The sequence below is a fragment of the Artemia franciscana genome, chromosome 6, assembly GCF_032884065.1.
Source record: "Artemia franciscana chromosome 6, ASM3288406v1, whole genome shotgun sequence".
Taxonomy (NCBI): Eukaryota; Metazoa; Arthropoda; class Branchiopoda; order Anostraca; family Artemiidae; genus Artemia; species Artemia franciscana.
The window spans coordinates 4,605,577-4,633,288 of record NC_088868.1 but is presented as its reverse complement, the minus strand read 5'-3'; the positions used below and the strand labels follow the sequence as shown (position 1 = coordinate 4,633,288).

Genomic DNA, 27,712 nt, shown 5'->3' with positions numbered 1-27,712 from the left:
AAACTCAAACACTTTGGGCTAAAAATTCAGTTTTATTCCCCCCCCCCCAACCCTCGTCTTGAAATGTTACATAGGACATTACAGCAATATTACATCAGTATCTTTAATACTGCTTTTTTCTTGGCGGGGTGAAAGTCTTTTGGGTAAGAATACTTTTCAAGGGCATCATTCATTAGAGGAACATTAAGTGAAAAAAAGTAACTTACTTTTGTCTTTATTGTTCTTCATTGACATTAAGCTATCTTCATTGGGGATCTTACCAGATGGAATTTCTATGTCAACAACTGCCATATTTGATGTGCCATTTTCATAAGCGTACTTCACACAGCCAGCAACAGCCAAGACCCCTAGGTCGTTTGAAATATCAGCATCAATATTAAAAGCTGCATTGTCTGATTCAATTGCAATATTGTATCTCAGCACTGCCTGTAAGTATAGAACTGCATCTTAGTTACGATTTAATATATTAATTTATTAATCAAATAGATACCCTCGATTTTTTACCGATAACGCGGTTAAATAATAAAAAAAAAATGCAGATAGAACAAAATTAACAGACTAATATATTAGTATAGACTATAGTATAGTCTACTGTCATACAAATATTCCTTTTAAAAAATTAAAGGGCTTTGGGGATGAATTCATCTTTCAAGCTGCAAAATTATTTGCAAAATAATTTTGCATTTTGCATATTAAAAATTACATATTTTTGCAAAATACAAAATAATTATTTGCAAATTTTTGGTCGAAAAAGAAATTAAAATCAATTGATCAAAAATGTCATTTTTGTAGTTTAGAACACCTCATGCACTATTATATATTTTATTAAACTTTTCATACACAAAATACGTTTTTTCTAAAAATTCGGTTCATTAAAAAGAAATTTACAAATAAAGATTATCAACAAAAAAAAAGAACTAAAAAGGCCAACTAAACCAAAGATGAGAAAAATAAGATTACATAAAAATTCAAAGCTCAAACAAACAGAAGTTACTATCAACAAATAAATGAAACACAAAACAAACAGATATAACGATTTAATCTTCCAAAGAAACAACACTAAAAAAATTTGAGAAACTTAAATGATACTTGAGTTCAATGCACGAATGCTCTATAATTATCTATCCGGTAAAATCAAATATTTTGTCTTAAGATGACATAATTCTAGCATGTGTTAGGTCTGAAGGTGTATATATGAGTTTGAAAGTGCCATATACCCGGAATTGCTTTATTTTTCCAAAACTGTTTGGGGAGCTGCAAAATCTTCGAGATGGAAAAACTCAGAAAGATCTATTTCATAGTATGCAAGGCCAGCAAGACATAGAAACTATCACTACTGAGAAATTTTATGTCTTATCGAATATCTCTCTCCTGTGCTTCAGTGTTACTGATGAACTTTCTCTTTGCTAGCTGTTACTCTGCTAGTCCTTACAAATCTTTAGTAGTGCCTCACATACTGATTATAATGAATAATTCAGTAAAATAGAAGTAATTCAGTAAAACTGATAAAGCCGAAATCTTTGAGAGTAGCAGTGATAACCTTCTTGTGGTGAGAGCAATAGTCCATGCCATTGTCTATTCAAAATAAGAAGTTCAATACCACTAATCACAGTCACAACCTAGCCACTGGCCATCTTACCTAACGTATTGCCATGACGTGGAGCGTTTTTTGGCATATACCACCAAGCTTGAAAAGACTGATGGTAAAGGGCATTTCGTGAAGTGGTATGATTCTTAGTGGATGCTGAGGGAAATGGTACAGGGAATAAAACTTGGCTGTGTCTGTGCCTAAAAACACTAAAAAGGATAGCAACCCAAATCGGTTTTAACCATTCGGCGAATAATAACGTAAGATATCAACAGGCACCGTCTGGTAATCAAGAGGAGAAGCCGGAGTGACAGTAGGAGAGAAGCCAGCAGGAGGTTTAGCTCAAAGATAATCGAAATGGGTTTCTTTGACTCAATACCTAACACGAAAGTATATTGTTATTTATATTGAAATGTAAACTATTAAGGATAAGCTTGTTAAAATCACCGAGCCTTCCTCCCCGCAAAGAGGGAGCCTGGACTTTGACGGCTTACTTGATAGTAATTTGTCTGGTTCATTACTCATGAAACTCAAAGCCTCAATGTCAAAATTGGGGAAGAAGCTAAAGAAATAAAAAGCAGCCAGTAATGCCTGCCAAAACCATGCCCAAGAGGGGAGTCCCTATAAAATTATCAAACATAGGCCACGGTGCAGAAAAAAATCCCCCGGGGAGCAATAGAATATGCAAGAAGGAAGTTTTCTTGCCAACACTTCTTGTGAGGATCAAGTGCTGTTTTTTGCCGATGACAAGTGAATAGTGGCTGACGCTTCCTTTTCTTCTGAGGACTAAAGGCTACTTATCTAAATTGATTCGAAGCTTTCGGTTGGAGCAGAGTTGAGCGGAGAAAGAAACTGTAGACATATGGACACCACCTAGAAGTGCCCATCTAGAAAAGGAACAAAAGATGTACGCTGCAAAACTCGCCTCTATTCGGGTAATAAGCAATTCTGGAGACTGTTTGAAGGAAGAAGAACGTACGTCGCATTGCAGGGGTACGGACTATAAAATTTTAAGCGTGGTTGATTTCTGCCCCGACAATTTGTGCACAAGATTGGAGGAAGATCTAACTAGGGCTGAACGCAGGGACGAGAAATGGCCACATGGGCAAAAGAGGTGACGTATGGGGGTGAGCTGAGGTATCTGATTCTAACAGGCAAGAAACATATCCTAAGAAAATTTTCTGTGCTGAAAGTCCCCTGTGTGAGATGCCATAAAAGCTAGTCGGCATACAGCAGTTTGCAACAGGCACCCTGGGCGAGACAGTAATTACAACCGGGTCTTATATCACAAGAAATGTTATAAATACTTACTGACTGATTGGCATGGACCTGTTGAACAAACTAGAAAATCTAGCTTTGGAATCCCAACTGTTACAAGCAGAGATTTGCTTCTCAATCCCGTTTACGAGAGGACTGCAGAGCCGACTTGCACAAACAAAGGCAAAGCTTAACACTCTCCTCCCCCCTCCTCCAGGGTGAGGAATGAAGCTGTATCTTCTTCACAAACATATGTTTGTTTGATGACGATATACGGAGCAAAATGGCTACGATACTGGTAGAATAATTTGTACCATTGCGAAGCTGCTTAGTACAATCTTGTGGAACTTCTGCAAAGGAGTCCATCCAAGCAGTGTCTATAAGAAAGATTTTACTCTCACAAATCACATTTTAATTTATATTTATTTATTATTTATATATTTACCATTAATTGAAGTAGTGAGAGCGTTCAAATATCTCGGCAGCATTCTTACGCAAGATGCCAATCTTGAAAGAGAAATTCTATGCTGAATAGCATTGGCTGACTCTGCCTTCAATTGTCTTAGAAATGTTTGGAGAAATAACAAATGTTCCCAGGAGCTAAAGCTCAGAATATATAATAGCAGTGTCCTCTCCGTCCTTACGTATGGCTGTGAAACTTGGAGCATCACTGCGCAACTAGAAAAACGACTACGGGCATTCGATAATAACTGCCTAAGATCTATTTTGAATATACATTGGGCGGAGAAAATAAGAAATTATGTGATTTATAGCATGACAAATCATACCCCCATCCTTGATGCCATTAGAAAGCGACGATGGATGTATTGGGGGCATATGGTACGAATGGGTGATGGAAGGCTGCCTCGTGACATATGGTGTTGGACACCCCCTGGCCTCCGCAAGTCAGGGAGACCCAAAATGACCATTGACACGATGTTAGAGAAGCAGGCGAAGTTGGCGAGGTCTCCGAGGAGCTTTGGTCAAGGGCTCAGGACAGGTCGTCGTGGAAAACCACTGTTGCTGCCTTATGCGCCTTCACGCGTGGGAGGACCTAAATCTAAGTAAGAAAGTAATTAATTAATTATATTTTACAATAAGCTAAAAAACCATCGAAATGCATATTTTGAATAGACAAAGAAGACTGAGTGACAGAAATTCTCCCAAAGCCAGCTTATACTAATAACTTCGATATGAGAAAAAAAAACAATACCTCAGGTATTTAGTGTTGCCTGGCTAAAAAAAAAACCTGTGGATGATTTCCTACCATTTAAATTGCATTCAACTGATGACATTTATCCAGTCATGATGTACGGTAATGGTCTTTGAAGGTATCCCATCAAAGGTATACATCCATAATAGTGGGATGATGAGGATCGGAGATGTATTGGGGTAGCCTCATTGGGATAAGAAAACAAGTTAGCTCAACCATCTTGGTAATCCACGAATAATTACCAAAACTTTATAAAATTAGCCCAAAATCAACTGTACATTAATGTGTCCTTACTATAAGTACCTTAATTACCTTGGTAATCGAAGAGTAATTACTAGAATTTTGTGTGATTTCCTGACATTAGTGAACGATAACGCATCCTAATTACCAACTATATTGGTAATTTAGGACTACTTAACATAAATTCCAACCAGCCCCGCCTGTAAATAAAGCGTCATAATTACCAGTTACATTCTTACCTTAATTACCTTAGTAATCCAAGACTAATTATGAGAATTGTATGTAATTAGCTGAAATTACCTGTGCAATGGCACATCCTTGGCCTGCGGCAAATATTTCTATTTGTGTAGGTACAGTTGGCAGTTTCAGTCTCTTCAGAACAATCTTCTTTTCTTCAGTAAGATTTACTACTTCTTCCATGTCTTCTGCGTCAATTCGCAAAATCATGTTTAGATCTTTTGAAGGGTAAGTCATAGTATAAGATGCAAGTGCTTGCAATGCAACAACTGTGTCCTAGAAATATTGAATATTAAGCTAGAATAATTAGACAAGACTAATACTATGTTTCAGAGCTCAATTATCGTCAAATTTATAAATATTGTTCTTCATTTTTTTTTTTATTTCGGGTCCAAGACAACAAATTACACAAAATAAAATGAAAAATAATTTATATTTAAATTCAATATTCTAGAATAAATTTTGAACATAAATACTGCAGAAAAAGAATTCTAATTCATTTTGATTATTACAAATATTTTAGGGACTAGATTTGTTGTTACTTATCGTTTTATGCTAAAGGAGATAGCATCTCTTTTTTTTCTTTTTTTTTCAAGAGTTTGGTCAGCAATAAGCTCAACATTCATCGGTTATCTTTCATTACCCTGGTAAATCGGTAAAGAATGATTAACAAGTGAAAAACATAGTGTAAATAAATTCTTAAACACTAATGGGATCAGTAAACAACATATCCTCAACATTCTAAAAACATGGGCTCGGAATTTACATTTTTAAAATTAGAATTTGAAGCTCCAAGAACATTGTCAAGGAATTGGACTTGTTTATAAAATATACATCATTAGCACATAATTAACTTATAAAACTATAAGTGATTAATAAAACTAGATAACGTAATAGCGATCACAACAAATATCCTCATCAGATGAGAATAAATCTTCAAACTTGGTACAAGACAAACTAGTTCTATTCGTGGAATTACTGAAATTGAGTGAAATGTCGAGTAGAATGGACCTTCGTCTGTTTTCCACCTAAAATAAAGTAAGCAGACACCGTCACTTTATATTTATTTGCATAAATCTACAACACTTACTATATAAAACCAACTCAAATTATATGCAATACCCCAAAACTTTTTTTTACGCTGTTAAAGGCTCATATAGCACTCTTGGATGTTGTTCAACGAAAATCATTCATTATTTTGTGTTTTCAGTATAGCAGTAGCTTTTTTTTATTTCACAAATATAGGAAAATATCCTGAATTGGCTTATTTGAGGCAGTTTTATAGATATATGGTGTACACTATTCAGAAGTGATTTTGTTCGTTTTACATTTTAACTACACTCTCTACTCTCTTAAGAAAAAAAAATCATTTTTCAAAATTTATTTTACCCCAAAAAGGTCTAGCTATGATCTATAAAACTGTGATATAAGCCCTTAAGCAAACACATAAACATGGGGGAACAGAAGAATACTTGTGAAAGTGGCAAAAAACATACATAATTTATCATAACAGCGATATAAGAAAAAAAAAAATTAGTTCCCGAGTACCTGTCAGCTTTTTAAAGAATAACTCTTAAGGCGAACTTGCTTCTATGTTTAAAGGAAAGCAACAGACCAGGTAAAAAAACTTACATAAACGTCAATACTAAAAATATCTAGAAGTTTCAAGCACGTACCACAACTGTGTTCCTCGAAAACAATATATCCGGTTTGGGATTGATTCATTTAACCCTATTTTGGTAAAAATTAATCTTTGTGCCATAATACCAACGAAGCTTTTCTGGAACATAACACTAGGAGGACTCTAAACTGTCTTTGATCCCCACTTAATTGAAGAATAATAGGGATTCTGGCCAAAATAGTCCTGTGCCGATCGTATCTTTACTCTATATACGATACTGGAGAAATATAATGAATGGAGACAATGCTTGTACATAATCTTTGTGGACTTCAAGAAAGAGTCTGATCCAATGGATCGTCAAAGCCTTTGAACTCTTACATTTTTATGGCATTCCCGAGAAGCTAGTGCTTCTAATAGTTGTCATACAGAAGAGTCGAAATGTTGTTTTAAAATATTTGATGGCAACACGCGGTACTTCAAAATGATGTTTTGCGTCAAACAAGGCGGTGTCTTGTCATCTTTTCTCTTTGTCCTGGTTGGAGACTGCATTTTTAGACAGTTAAATGGGCATTGTACCTGAATTCCTGACAGGCTTCAAAAGGACGTCAATTTTGCCGGCAATTTTGAGTTCATAGAAGCTGACCAGCAGAAGCTTTAAGAATTCCTGAATAAACTCGCGAAGACGGCTTAACAGTTCGGATTTCACAATGATCCCAACTAGGAGATGAGGGAATCAAACATGTGACATACTTCAATACTTGGGGAGTACAGTACTGTCCATTGGCGACTGTGAGAAAGAAGTAAGAACCAGAAAAGCCCTATGCAACCTTATTTTTCAGAGACTTCTACCAGTCTGGAAATTTACAGTAAGCTCAGAAAAGCTGAAACTTAGACTGCTCCAGAGCAATGTTTTGTCTGTTCTCAGTTAATATGTAGAATATCTAAAGCTAGCCGCGAAACCGAAGAAACGTCTTACAGTCTTTCAACCAAACTTGTCTTCGCCGAATACAAAGGAACAGCTGGAAAAACCATTTCAGCAACAACGAGATCTTTACTCACAGATGCCAATTAGGCATCGCCTCCGTTGTGAGGCAATGAGGACGGCAATACCTTGGACGTATTCTCAGCAAAAAAAGATCACAGGTTTCCTAAAATGTTAGTCCACTGGGAACAGGAATGCACCCATCATCGAGGAAGATCAAAGGACACGCTCCGTAGGACGTACGAACATGACAGAACACCCTTCCGGACGAGTCTCATCTTAGAGTTGGAAAACATATGCACAGCGGCCCACTTGAGGGAGGACTGGAGGTTACTTATCGACACCCTGTATACCTTTAGATAGACTGGAGGAACTAAAGTTTAAGGTAACATGTGAAACAAAACAAAAAAAAAAACGCAATATTGTTGTGGCACGTTCTCTTTATTACTTAAATGGGGCAAACGAATATTACGGGTTCAGTTTATATGAGCCCTCTTTTAATATTCTTAGACTATTGGTTTGATACTAACCCCTGGGAGAACAAAGAGAAAAAAGGAATATATCCACCCAAATGCTACCCATACCAAACAAGGCTTTTTTTATTGTTGTTCATGTTAGAAGACTGTAAGTCTCCAATATAGGAATTTCGACAATAACAATTAGAATGACATCCTTCTTATAACGATTTGATGTCACCGTCAAGAAGTTTTGGGCTTGTTAGAGAAATTCTCAAATGTTAGCTTCAATAATTAAAAATTAACCCTCAGATTATATTTGAAATTTGCGTAGGGCCAGTCCTTGGTAAAGTAATCAGAATAGGTCAGGTAAGGTCCCAACTAGTTGGAGACTTCGGGGACCAACCATCATCTATAATCTGCAGAAAGCACCCCCCACACCTTCTCAGATGAAGCACCTCAGAAAACTGATAGGACAGGGGCATCCAGCCACTTCCCAGGTTAACTCCCTCCAGCCGCATCTTTGATACCACCCGACTTCTCCAATACCTGAGGTGGCCCTTCCCTTTCACCTCTCGATTGTCTTTATTTTTTGGCTAAAAGAGCGGAAACCTCTTCTTCTCACTTATGCTTTCCTCCGCCTCCAAACTTGTGATTTGACAAACATGACTCTGTAAAGTATTACTGTCAATCAGCGCAGACTGAAATTCAAATTAATGTTTATCTTTTGTGTCTCTATTTCCTCTCTTGATTTTCCTGACTTTCGTAGCAGGAACGAACAAATCATCTTCGAATAGGGACTCAAATATATTGTTTGTCTTTTTCGGCTAAACCTTCAAGTATTACAATCCCTCTTTGCATCTTTTTAGTCCTTTTTAATTTGTTAAAATTTCACAAGAATAAAATGAGATGAATTGAGCGCTTTCATGTCAAATGGGAAGTGGGTTGCAAAATTTGTTGCTTCTATTTAACCAATAATTGATCTCTCAGACATTTCGAAGGGAAAGAATGTGCTCTAAACTTGTTTTCAACCTTTTCTGTCACACTTGGTGGGTTGTTTCTGTCCCTCATAATTGGCATCCGATCTTGGCAACGCAAGGTTTGAAGCGAATCATTTCCTGACTTATGAGAACAAGGAAAACTTCGTTTTAAATTTCATTTCGAAATGGAACACCAAGCATTTTATTCTCTAGACAGGGTGAATTCAGCTTCCTCATACCCCACTTCACCCAAGGGTTGTTACACACATACCCCCTTAAACCTGAAGATATACATGTTTCTTCTCATACACGAACAGACTTGGGATTTAACATTTCCTCCAGTCTCCTACGGATTGCCACACCCACCCTCATCTCAGGGAAATCACCTGTGTGGAATAGAAAACTATATCCTATGCAAATATTTTACTCAAAGATACTATACTTTATACGGTACTTCTTTGCATTAGAAACTTCAGTTACCATCTCTCTGCTGTAAAATCCAGTCAATAATCTCTACTACTATATGTCTGTGTGGAACATATAACATATTCTACACTTATACTAAACTCTATAAGACTATAAACTATACCTGAGGAAAATAAAATACTACAATCTATACTTATAATACACTCTTTAATGCTATACTCTATACCTGCGAGGAATACAATCCTCCGTTTCCTTCCTCTGTTGCGAAATCTACCGAACACTCTACATCTATACTAGACTTAAATAAAAACGAAAAAACACGCAAATAATTAGGAAACAAGGGGTTTCTTTAGCCAGTAGAAAACAAGCAAAACAAAAAGACAAAGCGTATATTTTCAACAGGGATCTCCGCCAAACTGTTTTCTGGAGTCAATACACCCAGAAAAACATTTAACTTTGAAGAAATTCTATCACGACATAGAAAAGACGGAACGAGACAGATGAGGGAGAAGACTGTCTGGTCAGGGTTTATTTCAAAAGGAAAGTGTGCGTTTTCTTTTTCTTGCACAGAGGAAGGTTGGACGAAGGTCCTTGCCGAATGTCTGCTTTGTTTTCTTATCTGGTCCCTTTTTTAGTGGCTGAAAATCATCTCCCTTTCGTGGTTTTTACTATCTTCATATTTTTCTTCTTTGTTTTTAATTTTATCAAACGTCATCGTAACCCAGTGTGATCATAGACCGTATTTACTAGATTATAATACTATGTAGGAGTGTGAAATAAAAGCATATATTCTAAACCTACACTAGACTCTATTAAACAGTTCGTGGTAACGAACTGTAAGTAAGGAGCAGCTCACATCGATAAAAACCCAAACTCTAAAAAACTGATTTTGACAAAAGTCGATTCATCAAAAGAATTAGATTTTATGCTTATTCCAAATGTATATGGTTTATTAACTTTAATTTCATCAATCAAAATTGATTTCACCTAAGTACAGAAAAATGGGGAATACTCCCAAAATGTCAAGTAATCTTCATGAAAATTAAAGAACAAAATTCAGCATACCAAAGAGCCCTATTTTAGAGGTTTGAAGCTCCTAACGCCAAAACAGTGGAAATGTGTATTTTTGGCAATAAGAAAGATCACGGATGTTTATCTAAATTTTGTTTTTTTTCCAGGGTTGATTTTACAGAACCAATGGTACTAGAAGATCAGGAAAGGGCTCAAATGAATGGAAATCAAAAGCCATATTGCCCTTTTTAAGACTAAAAAGATTAAAGACCCAATAGCCCCCCTCGCAAACACTTTTTCCCCAAGGAAATCAGATCAACATTTTGAGATATTTGATGCAGCATAGTTAAAATGTAAAACATAAAGAAAGAAAACGATCAAAAGGCTAGATGAAAATACTGATTATTAAAACACAGAAAGCGAATATTTCGAGAGTACAACCGCCTCTCTTTTTCAGCGAGAACAAAATAATATGATCATGAATAAAAAAAAATCAAATAAGAAGGGCAGGAAGTACAAAAAAAAACAATGAAAGAAAACCACCAAAAAATTAAATAAAATTCAATAAAAGTTCGTTAGTACCGTTAGTTCGGTTGTTCGTTAGTATTCGTCGTTGGTAGTTTATTTGGATTTTGTGCAAATCGCGGATATTGGCGAATAGCTCAATTTATTGGTTATTGGGTATTTGATTTTAATTCTTTTAATTTCTGGTCTTTTATTAAAGTTCATTTAAGTTTTAGGTGGTTTTCTTTCATTGGTTTTGTTCTACTCGAAATGAAAGCATGCGGTTGTCCCCATGCCTTTGGGAGTGGTGAAATGATTTCATGGAGTAATCTGGAAAACGGCAAAAAAACAAAACAAGTTTCTTCAATTGAACGTATGGAAGAATATTAAAACTTAAAACGAAAAGAAATTATTCCGTATATGAGGTACCCGTTTTTTAACCCTCACTCTTTGCGCTAAGGATTAACTTTTCATCACGATTTTTTATGAAATACTGCTCAAAATCAAGGATATTTGAATTTGAGTGAGACGTATTTCTAAAAGACTTAAAGACTTCAATGTAAAGAGCGAAGGTTAAGGAAGAGACAGTTCCTTTCATATACGGAATAATTTCTGTTCGTTGTAAGTTTAAAGCTGCTCCTTACTTTAAGTTGACAAAAAACATATTTTTTTTTTTTTAATTTAATGCTTTATAGTGATATGCTTCAAAAATACTACATCCTATACCATTAATATACTCTATAAATTATATTCCATACCTGAGTAGAATAGAATCCTCCATTTCCATTCCTCTGTTGTGAAATCCAGCGGACACAGGAATAAGCTATAGCCTTTATTTCATTATCATCTTTCAACTGGCTTAGCATTGTAAGAGTCATTAGGTTGTACGAGGTCATTTCAACAGCAAGGGCCTTACTATCGCCTAAAACGAATATACATTTTTAACATCTTTAATAAAAAAAAGCATGCACGAAAGGTATTTGAGCTTCCTATAAATAACCATAATAAGATAAACATGAAAATAAAATCCTCACTCATTGTTCTTTTTCAGCGATAATGAGATAGTTGCAAAAGAAGACTTCCAGGAGAACGAAACTGCAGTCCTGACCGTGACTTTCAAAGGGTCATCAGCTATAATGGTTAATTAAAATTAATGGTATATATTAATATGTTATAATGTTAGTTAAACCTAACACTCGAGTGTTAGTTAAACCTAACACTCGGTAAAAATGCCAAGTTCGTCACGGGCCTTTATTTTTGTTCGATGTTCCTCTCAGCTTCAATTCAGCTCTTGCTAGGGTTGACGAGGGCTGAAGCTCTACCTCAATTCTGCCGTTAATTTACTTTAAGCGTTAATTTACTTAACCTTTTTTAATATCATTTTAAAAACGAAAATTTTCAAAGGGTTATCAGCTATAATGGCAAGAAAAAAAAATGATAAAGAAAAAAAGCAGGTGTAAAAAATACCACTATATAATTTGTATAAGAATGCAGAATACTTCCCCATGTGACACTTTTTCAAATCTGTTTTTCTTCTTAGTATATTTATTTTTGATTTCAATATCTATTTTTGAATCAATTTCTACATTTTAAACCTCAATACATAATGTGTTTATTTTTTTTTGTATATACCTGAAATTGCGTTGCCAAGCCAAAGTTTACTTAGCCATTTTTTGTTCATTCTGTTCTATATCCTATAGGCATACTCCTGTTTTTAGATTAGTATAAAATCCAGCTAAATTCTATCTTCAAATTTACATAAAAGAAACTCGTTGCTTGTAAAAAATTTCAGTGTTTTTGATAGTATAGATTTTGATAGTATATATACTATAGTATATATAGTATAGCATACTGTAGGTTGTACAAATAGTATAATATAGATAGTATATACTATAAATAGAGTAGTATAGGATTTTGAGAACATGGAATCCAGATAAATTTTTTATTTAGCTTTGCATAAGAAAATTATTTGCTCGTAAGAAATTTCAGAGCTTTTGATACAATTTCAAATTTAAAGCATGGAAAACTTTCAGATGAGATTTACTGACATGTATATCCTCATAACAGTCTTCTCCAATTTTTACTTTGACTATAAATATTTTTTTTTGGTTTATTTTTGTGTCTATTTTTACTCTGCCATTAGTTACTGTTATATTGTGTTGATTACAAAGCAATATTTAAACTATTATCTATGGTGACTTATTCAATGGGTGAAGCATAAACAATAGGGCTTAACTATCCAATTAATAAATACGAGTAATTGAACTCTAATTTGTTTCTCCTCAATGACTATTGTGTCAACAAGTGCAAAAAATAAACAATTCTTAAAAAAAAACATCCCTTAAAGCAAACTGATAATGAGGTTATACAAGAGCTACAGGCTCAAGTTGATGACCTTACAGAAAAGAGCCTCAGCCACCCACGACATTCAACCGGAACAGTTTACACCCCCCCCCCCAATAATAAACCATAAAGACATTGAACTAATGCATAGAATTTACACATAGTATATTGTCACTTGGTGGTAAAAAAAAAGGCTAAAGGAGGCAGCACTAGACACTTAAGGTCTGAACCGGTGATACTGATCTTCGTCTCAAGGCCCTCCAGCCAGAAAGTGCAATTGGGGGATGGGATCAAGCCATCCTGTGCTTTTGCACTCCCTTCCTATTCACCTTCCCCAGATTTCTCCAGGTACCCATTTAGAGCTGGGTCGACTCTGGCTGAGCTTACAGGGTCACACCACAAACCCCCGTCCCAAACTTAATAATTGGGTACACTAGAATTCGAAACCCCACCCTCTAAGACAACGTATCTTAAATCCAGCGCACCAATCCACTCGGATGTTGTCACTTAGTGTGGTTTCGAAAAATATATTTAAGAAAATGATCACTCAAGGTCAATTTTGTCACTACCCTGTAAAGCCAATGAACAAAACTCTAATTGACATTATTGAACTTTAGTCACATTATAGATATAGCTATAATGCAATTATAATATTCCGTGTAAACATGAGTTTAAATATTAAAAATAAAGTTAACTATCCAAAGAGCCTATCAGATGACAATTTTATCGTAATTAACATTTAAAAATAATATGAAGCAAGATGTGGTCTTTCCACATCTCGGATGTGGAAAGACCAAAATCATGAAAAAAAAACCCAACGTTTTAGGTGTATTCACCTCTGAAAACATACATTTTAAAAACTATCTTACATATTCTTTAATTGAAAATTAAATACCCATTTATTCCTGATTTATTAAGATACCTGTGGTTGAGTAATGTAAGTTTCATTTAACTAATTCAAATAATCAGAAGTCCATTTCCCTGTCCTTGTTACTTTAACTACAAATATAATTATAGTTAATATTGACTAACCTTGTTCCCACCATATCAAAGAGTTTTCGCTTTTTGCTATGTTGATCAGTTCTTTCATTCTCATATGTGCAGCTTCAATATCTCCAGCTTTTAATAACGCATAAGCTGTCAAAGACGATACATACGTCGTCAAATTTGATTCACTCTAGAGAACAGTACTTCATTACATTACTGAATAAACTATAAATCAGTATTTAGGCATTAAGTTGTGGGTTTCAGATTATATCAGATTTCTGACTGCAAACTACAAGTAACTCTCACCAATATTCAGTATGTTTCGTTAAAAAATTGACGTCGTCAAATTATAGTTACTTTAGAAAATATATTTATCAGATTTCTGACTAAGCTTCAGATTGGACTTAAGGTTTCAGATTTTACATACTGTAAAATATTCAATTTTCAAAAAATATATTTAAGTGAATTTCTGACTACACTTTAGGTAGGATTAGATTTTAGGCTTCGAATTGTCTGTATGTCATTGCATGTACAATGTGAAAGATTTACTCTAGAAAAAAGACGTTAAATTAGATTTCCGATTGGGTTTACTACAAATTGTAAACATGTCATTAAGTATGAATTGTCAAAACCAATACATAGCCGAACTACATCCACATTAGATCAAAGATATAAAAAGCTATAAGAGGAACTAAAGATACACGAAAGATTGCAGATTGATGGCATTGTCAAAGATTCTATTTCGAATAAAAGATATTTCATTGGACATCTGACGACACTTAGGATTAGATCATAATCTCAGGCTTCAAATTTCATCACAGTATATATATATATATATATATATATATATATATATATATATATATATATATATATATATATATATATATATATATATATATATATATATATATATATATATATATATATACGAACAGTTGCAAAAAGTCGTATACTCTCCATTAAAATTTTTTGAAAAAGATCAATATAGAGCTCTCTTCACGACTTCACATCTTCGCGCACGCGCAATGACAAAAGTTTAGCGCATTACTGATGATACAATCTGACTGAATACCAAGAAGAAACTGAAAAGTACTGGGAACTTCCCAGTTTTTTAACATGGTAAGAAAACGAACCACAAATATTGTCTAGAGACAAAAATTGCCATTTGATGCTGATTCATGAAAGGAAAATATTATTGTTAATATCATTGAATAATTGATAAATGGTTAATTGTAGCAGTAAAAGTATATTACGAAAACAGGTTTATTGGAATTTGGTAAAAAGCTTCAAACCCCTCGAAAATGAAAACAGCACGAAACGAAAAGTGTATCACTGGAGTCCCCACAGTTAAATACCGTGAACAAGAGAATTGTAACTCCCATTCTGAACAACAAGAGGGAAATCACTTTTTTGGCAGCGAAACTTGAAATTCAAGTTTCAACGGTGTCTGAAACTTAGAGACGACAATGTCTCCAGGCTCATTGTCTGAAATGAATTTTTTAGTGCTCGTTTCTTGGATATTTTAAATCTTATAAATATGCTCTGAAGAAAGACCGGAATAACACACTGGACAAGCATACCCCACAATTGGCGGAATAAAAGTATAATAAGGTTGGAGTAAATCCTTAGGGGAGGAAGAAAATTGTATCAAAAGTTTGAGGAGGGAAAGCGAACGGCAAACTTTTTTGAGGACGTTTTAAACATGGGCATCCAACTTCAAGTCAGCAGTAATTGTCACCCCAAATAGTTTAGTGTATATGACAGAGCTCTTGGGAGAAATGGGGTTTGTGAAAGAAGAGGGTGATTTTGAAAAATTAACTGCCATAACTGATGATTTATTAGCGTTCATTCTCATCTCCAACAAAGAAGCTTCCTGTGAGAAATCGTCAAGTGATGTTATAATTGAGCTTTTAATATTTCATCGACAAACCTCAAGTGCACACAGGTCGTTCACATACTTCCATCGCTCTGTGTGGTCAGTCATGAGCATATTAATCATTACAAAATAGAATGGGACCCATCAGGGTTTCCTGGGGGACCCCACAAAAGATAGAAAGGGGATCAGAATAAATACTTTTATATTTAAGGACTTGAGAACGATTTGTTAAAAACAAGAGAACATTTTAACTAGAGAGGGACTAACTTGAAACTCCGTCAGCAGTTTATTTACAACCTTTAAACGTCTCTCCATAATTTCACCTGTGTGATAGTTCTATTGGTGACAATAGCACTAGTTCTATTAGTGAAAATACCAATTACAGCGAGTCAAAAACAAAAGTGATGAACAAAGAAATATACGGAACGAAGACAAGTGGCAACAAGAATTAAAACGAGTCGAAAACTAAGTGAAGAACAAAGAAATATGTGGTTACAAAACATACAACAACGAGGAGTAGAACGAATTTAAATTGAAAGTGAAGAACAAAGAAATATGCGGTTAGAAGATAAGCGGCAGCAGGAATTACAAGCGATAGCGAGAAAGTGAGCATCAAAACGTGTCAAAAATGAAGTGAAGAACAAAGAATAGTGCTGTTAGAAGACAAGCGACAGCGAAAATTAGAACGAGTCAAAGATGAAAGTGAAGAAGACAGAAATATTACGTTAGAAGAACAACGCTATCACAATCTTCGACACTAAAAAAATGTGGCTCAGAACCCAGCACAAAACTATAAAGATGCCATAAATTACGCAGCTATTGATTGAAAATCATTGGGGCTCTTCAATATTATTTGTGTGTTCCCTGTGGAGCCCTCCATTCTCCCAATAGCACTTTATGATGGCGTTATCTAGTCGAATTTATAAAAAGCGTTTATTTACCAAAAATAATTTCAAATCAATCCTACATCTCTATGCGATTTTTAGAGTTTTTTATTTAATTAAAAAAATCCTTTCATGATGACGTTTAGTTTCATTTTTCTCCAATAGCATTTCCAAGAGGTTTCAGCCTCTTTTTAAAAGTTCTTGCAGTTTCTTTGGGAGAAACATTTTAGTATTAAGACTGGTCAAAATAAAAGTTAAACCTTTTCAAATTCGGAAATTTTTCTCTATAGAGAGTTTAAACACGAAGAAAGATTTTAGCTTTTGTCTACTATGGGCCATAGTTCACTCTTTAATAGGTGGGAGGTTTCGCTGCAATCATGAATTAAAACATATTGAAGGAAAACCTAAGCGTAAAACATTCTTTTCAACTTCGGTTTTAGAACTAGGTCTTTTATTTATAATTAATATAAAATTAAGCTTTTCTGAGAGAAGGAAAGAATAAAGTTGAAACTTAAAACGAACAAAAATCATTGCTTCACACTCTATATAATACATATCGATAAAAACAGTGCAAACATGCCAACTGATAATATTTCCCTTGTATGATTATAGAGAACTAGCGCTTTACTGAAAACACAAACAATTCAGGAATTTTGGTTACAGTGACAGCAAACCGAAAAGAGAAGCATTTTGGATTATAGTTGGATTTTTCTTTTAATTTGGTATCATGAACTTTGTCCAATGATTGCATCTCGTTTTGGTTCCTGACATTCCATGATTAGTTTGTAGACAAGCCCGAAGTGAAGCCATCTTGAAACTATGAGGTGTCTAGACCAGCTTCAGGATTTGTATCATAAGTTGAAATTTCCCTCTATACAGAGGGGAATAACCGAATTTCCAGAGTTCATATTACGGTTTATTTGTTCTTCATATCGAGTAATAATGAAGCATGTTTTTTTCAACTTAAAATTGTGTATTACTCACTATTGGTGTTACATCCGAGGAGACGAAGATTTTACCTGATTAATCAATCCATTATTTTTTTATTGTATATATATATATATATATATATATATATATATATATATATATATATATATATATATATATATATATATATATATATATATATATATATATATATATAAATATATATATATATATATATATAAATATATATATATATATATATATATATATATATATATATATATATATATATATATATATATATATATATATATTCAGTATTCTTTCTTCTTAAACTGACCTTTGGATGTTTTCAGAAAAGTGCTAGTTTTCTACAATCATTCAAACAAAGGGAAATGCTATCAGTTGGCTTATTCCCACTAGTTTTGTCGATATATGTCAGATAGACCATGGAGCAATGATTTTTGTGCCCCCTCCTCACATATACGGAACAATTTTCTGATCATTTTAGGTATTAATGTAACTCCTTACTTCCAGTTGATCTTGTTTATTTAAATTGTGACGGTTTTGAAATTATACCAGGAAATCCTCCTCCTCCCTTGTAAAATATCTCCCGGAAAGTCCTCCAGAAATGTTCTTTCCCAGGGAAAACTCTTCACTGGGGAGATAGCCCCCTCCTCCTACAAACATCCAAGCCTTAAAAATGTCCTATATTTCCCAAAAAATATACTAGGCTATATGTGACTGATGGGAAAATTGAATAAATTCTAACACTTTCTTTTGAGACCATGGGATCAAAAAAAAACCGATGAATCGACAAATTAAAATAACTTGATTTAATTAAAAGTGAAACTATTCTTTTTATCCAGAAAATACCAGAAAAAAACAGTCTGTTCCAAATCCCTCAAATTTTGGCAGTTAATCGTAGTTTTTGGCGTAGAAGGAATAACAGCGATGATTGAGAATTACCATAGTCAGCCTTAACAAACACAGGTAATCCACATAACAATATAAAAGGCATAAAACCATGATTGAAAAAAGGCCCTCTAAGGAAATGAACCTATGACATCCTGATTCAGAATCCAACGCTCTACTGACTAAAGAACGATATTCTAGTAATCGATGTAAACTATTGACTTTGTAGATTCATTATTGCATAGCTAAAACCCTTTTCCCAGGGACTATGGGTGGTCATGTCAACACCAAAAGCATAGATATTGTACTTTTCAAACGGCGATGAAAAAATGGTTATCTAAAATTTTTGATCGGATGACTTTAGGGGAAGGGAGCCTTTTGGAGGGGGTTAGCTACCCTCCAATCTTTTTGGTCACTTACAAAGGGCACTAGCAATGTTAACTTCTGTCTGGATGAGCGATTAAGAGTCTCTATGATGTTCTGTTAACCCGTTAACAAAAAGAAAAAAAAGGTAGAAAAAAAGTAAAAAGGAAAAAAAGGTAGAGAAACAAGAAAAAAAGGGAAAAGAAGGAAACATATCGGTGCTGCGCTTACGAAAATTGATTTCCTTTGTTGTTCATGCTGGGCGACTTTAATTTCCCTTAGTAGGGTTTTTGACTATGCTGATTCCAATGGTGCAATTACTATTTCAAACTAATACAATTTTTCAGGGGGTTTCAGGCTCTTTTTCAAAATCACCATAAATATGTTTTCGCAATAAAATTTTACTTTTCAGATTAACCGAAATAATAGTTACCATTTCTGAACTAGTGTCAGGCGGCAGTTTTCAAAAAAACGTTTTTTAACTTTTGATTACTATGGGGTGTGGTTCATTCTTTAATAGGTTAGAGCTACTGCTGGAACTGTGATTATGATAACAGTATAAGCTCGAAACCATTTTTTTTCCTAAGGAAAATAACTTAAGAGTTACGAAAATTTTTTCATTTAACTCGTTTTTTTTTGGGAAACTTAAGCTACTAACTTTTACATTATCACTACCCTCTTATATCAGAGCCATAAACACTTTAAAATAGGTATATTATACAAAAATTCGGAATATTTGATATTACTGTTAAAATGGATCAACAATACGACCGATTTCTTAGACGATCTAGAGAAAATAGTTTTCCCCTTAATTGTCTCATTTAATGGAAAAATAGTTCTGTCGTCATTACTTTAATAAAATAGATATTTATGCGCTATGTTTATGGGTGCTGTTTTATGAGTTATGTTTGTGAGTTATATTACTATTTATGAGTCAGGTTAGGTGAATGGTTTTTTGAGTTATGTGCAAAAAAAAAACAACAGAAAACTACGATCTACTTATTTTCATTAGAAGTGTAATTTTTATATTTTTCAGTTTTCTTTTCATACTCCTCTTTGTACATCTTTTGTATGTATAGAGGGGCTACTTATCGGTTATATAATATAAACTCGGGAAGTGAAGTTCGATTAATGCTAATGAAATGAAACAAAATATGATGAATATATAATAGTTTAGAAACAAAGTTGGGCTATATGTTTGCACATTAGGGGGGCAGCGGTGGTGGTAAAGCATAGCATATACTAAATGCGTAAAATAATAATTTATGTATTTAATAATGCTATGCTTTACCCCCCAACCCCCCTAATGTGCAAATATATAGCCCGAATTTTTGATAAAGCTAATGAAATAAAATAAAAAATGATGAAAATATAATACTTTATTAGGAAAATTGTAAAATTACAACTTAGAATTAGTTACCCACAACGCAGAAATGTCGTTAAGAATCACGGTAAAAGAAGGTGTTCCTTCTGCCTTTACTGCCGCCCGCCACATGTACTCTACCCCATCTGATCTTTGCCATTCAAATGATCGACAGTATAAAGAAGGTACTTGACTAGTTTACCTTAAGACAGTTTATTCCGTTCTGAATAGCAAAATCTGAACTATTTAAGCCATTCTCAGTTAAAGATGCAAGAACAAAAGCGGACAGACCAATGGAAGAGTCGTCACCTTTTATTCCTCCCTAGAAAAAAAGTAGCGTAATATTAACATAACGGATATAATATAGATATGATGCAGCAAGGTATTAAAATACAATATTATAACTAGTGACGACACATGTAAGACAACGAAAGAACGAGCGCAAAAGCTTGTAAATCAGTTATAACTTGGCTTTATTCCAAGGATTTTAGACTTAACGATTAAAGTCAACAAGGGATTACTGTAAGAAAATTACTCGTGGGATTAAGTATCTTGAATTTGCTGCTATTGACTTCCGTTTGGATTGAAGTAGTATAATTGAAGCTTTTCAATATCCCAATATAGTATCCTTTTTTAACATGTTCGGTTCATCAATATAGTTCTGTCTGCACAGAATATTGCTTCTTAGGTAACTATTGCCAAGGGGATAACAGGAGGGAGGGGGCAAGAATGCAAACTGTTTTGTGAGGATTCGATAAATAATTTCCCTCTTGGTCAACACTAGATTTGATGTCTCCTTCCCCCTTCTCTTTCTACACAACCATTTCCAAAATTTTCAAAACAGTTAGCCAGCCGAGATAAAAACAGGGTAAATTTACCAAGGCTATAGCTTTGCGAGTTCCAAACGCCCTGCTCACACTCATGACTGGAAGTCAGATGCTCTAATAATTGAGCTATTCTGGCGCTTAATTTTATTTAACACGTCCAGTGTATGTTAGAAGCAACACTATAGCGTTGGTTATAGTAAAGGGCATATGGGTCCAGTGTTTTATCATTTATTTCTTTATTTAAACGTAAAATAAATGTATTTCCTACAAACAGGGTTCGCTAGATTTAGCAACGCTTTCTAATTATACAGCTATTGGCAATTCTAGAATCATTTTTTTTCAAAAGATCAAAAGAAGATTACAGATTCCCCCCCCCCCCCCCCAAATAAAAGAATAAAAAATGATGAAAAAATTGCAATACAGATAAAAAAAATGATTCTCCAAAGAAGTAACAAAAACAAATTTTCTATTAAAGAATTTAAAAAAAAATCTCAATTGCTTTGCATTCAATCATTTTTTTTACAAAGTCTAGCGTGGTAGCCGAGTGGTTATCACACGTAACTTGAATCCTTAGTTCGTGAGGACAAGGGTTCGAGTCCTGGTTATTTGGTTCGGAACTGAAGTGGTGTCACTCTATAAGAGTCGACCCAGTCGTTCACTTAAACCTGGAGAAATCTTGGAAAGATATACAGGAAGGGTGTGCGAAAGCACAGAATGGATGGTCCCCAGTCCCCCCCATCCTAATTCCAGCACAGAATGGCTGGTCCCCAGTCCCCCATCCTAATTCCAGCACAGAATGGCTGGTCCCCAGTCCCCCCCCCCATCCTAATTCCTGGCTGAAGAGCAACGATCAGAGATCAACGCCACCGATCAGGAGTGTAAGTTCAATACAGTATTCTTTACATTTTATTCTGTACCAAGCTAGGATATGCATTTCTCTAATTCCTTTTGTCAGGGAAGACAGACTCTTTAATTTAAACCATCTTGGATATGATCAGCTCATTCTTTGTAAGAGCTAATCTTTGCTGTAATACCCAACAAGTCCTCAGATGGTTTTGGGTTTCTTTTCCCATATTGCCAACCACAAAAGACAACCAAGTCTATAATTTTGGCTTTACATTCCTCGAAAGGCCTCACCAGAAGGGCGGTCTGCATCGATATAAGTCGAAACTGAAAGGCGTTAGTATAGCAGCACCTCAGCAGTTCTGGAGGATTATATCTACCACGTTTGGCAGACTCCTTGGGTAAGCATGTAATTTTTTTTTATACTGCAACATATATTTTCTGTAAAAAACAGTACTATCAGATTTCTAAGAAAATCTAACAAGCAGAATAATTTATTTCTAATTAAATTGCACAAACAAATAAAATCAAAATGATTAACTAAATTGCACCGTCTTTTGCAATCATAGCCCCTAGAGTATTTTATAAAAGGTACTAATAAAAAACGCCACGAGTGAATTGTTAAACATGCTAGTTCTGCAGGGTAGACGATGTCAGGGCTGTACAATGAAAAACTTCCTGAACCTCATTACGACACTGATAGCTGATCTTCATTAATGGTTCAGATGTAGATGACATGACGAAAATAGATGACAGAATAGCTCATAAAAAGATGATTTTCAAGCTACGACTGGCATAACTTCTACACTAATTAAACTCAAAGGACCAAGCCTTTGATTGCTTGTACTACCTCGGCAAGAAATCCGAAAATAAGAACAATAACAAACTTAACTACGAAATGAGTGCAAAGCAAATATTCAGCCATGACACAACTGATATCAATCTCACAGCCAACGTAAATTCGAACCTGTAAATGAATTATTAAATAAGCTAGTTCTGCGGGGTACACGATGTCAGGGCTGTACAATGATAAATTGACCTAACTTTATGACCATACTGCCATCTGATTCTGACTAATAGTTCATATGTAGATGGCATGACGAAAATACATGACAATACTAATAGCTCAGGTACTGATTTAAATTCAAAGAATCAAGTCTTTGATTAATTGCACTACAATGGTAATAAACTGGCAACTGGGGACATAAACAAGCTTAACTATGAAATGAGTGCGAAGCAAGTATTGAGCAATGACAGAGCTGATAGTGATCTCACAGCGTTAGCTTTTCTTACAAAAATCCAACATGAATTTGAACCACACATAAAAACCTCATCAACAACAGCACTACCCTGCTAGGGGCTCAGGGGCTCACCAACACTATAATCAATTTTCTGCATGTTTATACACTCATTATTAGAATATACATGCCCTGTTTAGCATTTCAACCAAACAAAAGAAGGAAAAAGATGAAATTTAATTGATTCAGAAGAGATCACAACAAATAGTCAATGGAAGTTTTCTGTTGCCTTACTTTTTTTATGTAAAAACATATAACCTTGACCTAAACTTTTTTCGATCAAAAAAAAACTTCCTCCTAATTACTTTAGTCCCTTTTCTTTAGTACCTTTAAGATTCTGACTTCCCATAGAAGAGACTATAAAAGTTCCGTAACTGACACCAGTTCATTCAAGGTGAACCAGTGTATTCACGAAGCGGTTTTCAGAGCTTTGTTTGTGGCTTTAATAGTTTGTAACTTGTGCATTATAATATCTTTCGTGCTCGTTGTTATATTTTTTGACCATATTTTGATTAATGTAGTATTTTATTTTTGACTAAAAATTACCATGTTTAAGACAGAAATATGAAAACGTATCTTATTTTAAATAGATGATTTGACAGCACATACTGAGGCAGATGACAGCACATACTGAGGCACATGACAGCACATACTGAGGCAGAAACTAAGTTGAGGTTGTACTCACTCATGAGATAAAAGGACGATTTCTATGGAAAACCTGACAGCATATATCCGAAATGTTAGGAGAGAAGGAACTATATAGAGAAGAAGATTTTGCCCTAAAAATGTCGTTCACTTAAAATTTGAATTATTGTTAGATTTCATACCACTTACAAAGCGAGAATTGAGTTAGGGTAGACGTCACGTTGAGATAAATCTTACAGATTAAGTAATTTTTTTTTCATTGAAGAGGAGGCTTCACGTAGAACAAATATCCGGGTAGAAGCATCAAGGCAACAAGGACATTTTTTTTTTGAAAATTAAAATTACTTCTTTAATTTTTTTTTTTAGTTCCCCTAGAAATAAAAAACATTTTCTGCATTTTCCTGAAAAACCAGAAAGAGATCTGGTCCATTCGTCTCCTAATTAACTTCTGGTCAATTTTTTTTTGGTTTTTTATCAACACCACATTAGTTTTTAACTGTGATTTTATATTTGACAAGTATATGGTTCACTTTTATGAACAAAATATTGATGTGAAATATTAATCACCTTTAGATGAAACTTATAGACGAGGTAGAAAGAAATTTTTTCATTGGAGGAGAACCTTCATGTAGAACAAATATTTGGTGAAAATAAAATAAGTTCAAAGATGGAGACGAGGGGGGGGGGATATTGGTTAGAAAAAAGATAAAAGTATTATTCTTAGGCCCAAATTAAATGTCTCTATTTGAAAACTTATCTGAAGAAGTCTCTTGAGAAGTTGTAGGGCAAGGATCTTCAACTCAACTGTACAAAAGGAAAGATGACAGACCTTTAATTCAGAGTGCAATACTTTGCCAATCGAGGGGAAACAACCATTTTCCATCTGATTCCGTAAAATCCAATTCCGACTTCTAGTGAGATCGTTTTCATCGATATTAATAAAATCTTTGGCCCCAGCAAAAGAACGGACAACAAATGCAGTGAGCCACATCGAACCACTCTTGTCTGATTTACCAAATGCTGAGAATGAGCCATCCTCATGGCGATATGTCAACTCACGTTGATAACCTGAAAATTTGAAGCTGACTTAAACACTTGAAAATAAACTTTCCTATAAATTTAGGAAAATAAATTGAAAAATAAATTATTTTCCAAGGACATTTTTTTTTTAGACCTCCGTTATGATGATTGTTTCTGGGGATAATCTAGAAATTTACGATTTATCCAAGTGTTCTTAAAGAACATTTTCTTTGATTTTATTTTATTCCCCATGAGATATGTTCCCTAGATATTTTTTCCCTTCAAGCAGGATCAATATAAGAAACTAGGGTATACGGGAGTGTTGTTATCAATGTTAAAAGTAAGGATCACCATCTAGTAGTATCTAGGTAGGGAGGAAAGTTGGGACTGCAGTTAGGAATATTAGTGAAAAGGCTTTATGCTTAATAGAGAGGAGAAGGGGTTTATACAAGAATTATCTGAAGGACAGATCATATGAAAACAAAAGGAATGTAAAGAAAGTGGAGAAAGCATTAAAATATAAACTAAGAAGATGTGAAGTGGAGGCCATGGATAAAATTGCCGAGAATCTGTAAGATGCAGCTAGACGGAATAATAGCAAAACATCATTCTGACATGTTAATAAATTGAGAGGGATTAGTCAATCCGGACTTGTTCCAGTTAAAGATAGGAACGGGGCCAAAATTAGGGATAATGAAAGAGTTACAGAGAGATGGGCAGAATATTTTGAGAATGCGCTAAACCGAGATAGAGTTGCAGGAAAAGATATAGAGGAAAATGAAAAAGTTTGTGATACCTTGGACGTGAAGTAAGATTTCTTTTGTGAGGAAGGATCAATAACAGCACTAAAAGGATTAAAAAATAATAAGGATCCACGTGCTGATAGTGTGGTAAATGATTTTCTTAAATATGGTGGCTTTTAGGTTAGAAATAAGTTACTGAAGATTATGAATATGATTTTTGAAAAGGGGGAAGTACCTAACGATTTTAAGAAAACCTTAATTAAACCACTGTATGAGAAAGGTGATAAGAATGAGTGTGGCAATTATCAAGGCATTAGTCTGGTCTCTATAGGTAGCAAATTACTAAGTAATGTGATACTTTTTAGACTGAGAGATGCTGTACACAATGTATTAGAAAAGTTAGAGGATGTGTCGACCAAATTTTCATTCTTATGTTTATAATTGAAAAGTGCCCGAGTTCTCAGTTTTATAGATTATGAGCAAGCGTTCGATTTTGTTGATAGAAGAGCTTTAGCAAAGGTTATCTTTGTATGGTATACCAGACAAATACAAAAGCGATTAGTGCTATGTACGAGACTTAAATTAAAAAAAAGAAGTTTTTTCTACTGAAAGTAAGGAACCACATTAAAACTGAAAACGAACAGTTATTGTTCCGTATATAAAAGGAGATGTCCCCTCCTCAACGCCTCGCTCTTTACACTAAAGTTTTTTATTGTTTTAAAAAATAGAGCTATAAGAAAGAGTGAAAATTTAGCGTTAAGAACAAGGTGTCCAGGAGGGGACAGCCCCTTTCATGTACAGAATAATTTCTGTTTGTTTTAAGTTTTAATGTCACTCTTTACTTTCAGTAAAGAGTGACAAAAAGTAAAGCTTTTTTTTTATTTAATTTCTGATCGTTTTCTAAATAACACCAGAAAATCTGACCCCACCTCCATGGAGAAATCCCCTCGCCATGGAAACATCCTCTAGACAATTAAATCCCGGTTAAAACTCTACCCGGACAATTATTCTCGACCACTCCACGCGTAAAATTGAGACGGAAAAGAGAAAGCAAGGCATATTAAAAAGAATTTTGTATAAAAATTCTCGCAAAGACTCGCTGCGAGACTCGCAAAGTCCCGCAGTGTATAATTTCCACTGGCAAGTTCACTCCCTGGAAACTTCCCTCTCCGTGCGAAATTCCCCCGTGGATAAAGCCCCAGTAGAAAATTCCCTCCCCCAACCCGAAAATGCATGCATGCATCCCAATAACAAATACTATGCAGAAACAATGGGCAAGTTTTACAACTTAAATACCTGTCCTCTGGGACTGTTGGGGGTCATGTCATGCCCAAAGGCATAGTTTTCGGGCTTTTCAACTATGATTAACAAAATAGCTATCTCGAAAATTTTCATCGGACGATCTTGGGAAAAAAGTGGTGGGGGAGGTGAAGTAGTTGCCCTTCGATTTTTTGTTACTTAAAAAGGGGACTAGAACTTTTGATTTCTGTTCTAATGAGCCCTTTTCTGGAGCCACTAAGTTGATACATTCACCGCAAAAAAAAAAAAAAAAAAAAAAAAAACGCATCCGTGATCTTTCTTCTGGCAAAAAATACTAAACACCACATTTTTGCAGATAGGAGCTTGAAACCTATATAGTAGAGCATACAGTACAGTAGGGTACCTAACTTTTAGAGGGTGTTTCCACCTTTTTTTGAAAATCAGGAAAATTTTCTCAGCCTCGTAACCTTTGATGGGTAAATTAAACTTAATGACATTTATATTTATGAAATCAGTATAAAAGGCCGATTCTCTTAATATATCTGTTGGTATAAAAATATTAATAACAACTCGTTTCCACGAGCAGTTTGAACCACAATTTTCTCAGATTTTTCTTTTGGCTGTTATTACGTATATGAGGGAGTTGCCCCCCCCCCTTCAGTACCTCGCTCTTCACACTAAAATGTTTGTGAATTTATAAAAAAAAATGTTTTCCTAATTAAACGGTCCTTGTATCTCAGGAGCCATTCTCAAATAAGTGGAACGGAAAGTCAAATATCAGCGTAAAGAGTGAGGTACTGAGAAGGGGGCAACCCCCTCATATACTTAATAATTTCTGTTTATTTTTCTAATTAAATGGTCCTTGTGTGTCAGGAGCCATTCTTGAATAAGTAGAATA

At 34.6% G+C, this 27,712-nt stretch overlaps 1 protein-coding gene across 4 annotated transcripts in view; it reads right to left on the bottom strand.

Moving 5' to 3' along the window:
• Positions 1-27,712, bottom strand: part of LOC136027927 (alpha-2-macroglobulin-like protein 1) — a 177,933-nt gene that overhangs the window by 4,798 nt on the left and 145,423 nt on the right. For all 4 annotated transcript variants that reach the window (XM_065705378.1, XM_065705379.1, XM_065705380.1 and 1 more), the window contains exons 21-26: positions 24,621-24,859; positions 20,381-20,500; positions 13,890-14,034; positions 11,273-11,436; positions 4,599-4,811; positions 207-426 (exon numbers count right to left, since the gene is read on the bottom strand). In XM_065705378.1, coding sequence (XP_065561450.1) covers positions 207-426; positions 4,599-4,811; positions 11,273-11,436; positions 13,890-14,034; positions 20,381-20,500; positions 24,621-24,859 — 1,101 coding nt within the window. The remainder of the gene's footprint in view (positions 1-206; positions 427-4,598; positions 4,812-11,272; positions 11,437-13,889; positions 14,035-20,380; positions 20,501-24,620; positions 24,860-27,712) is intronic.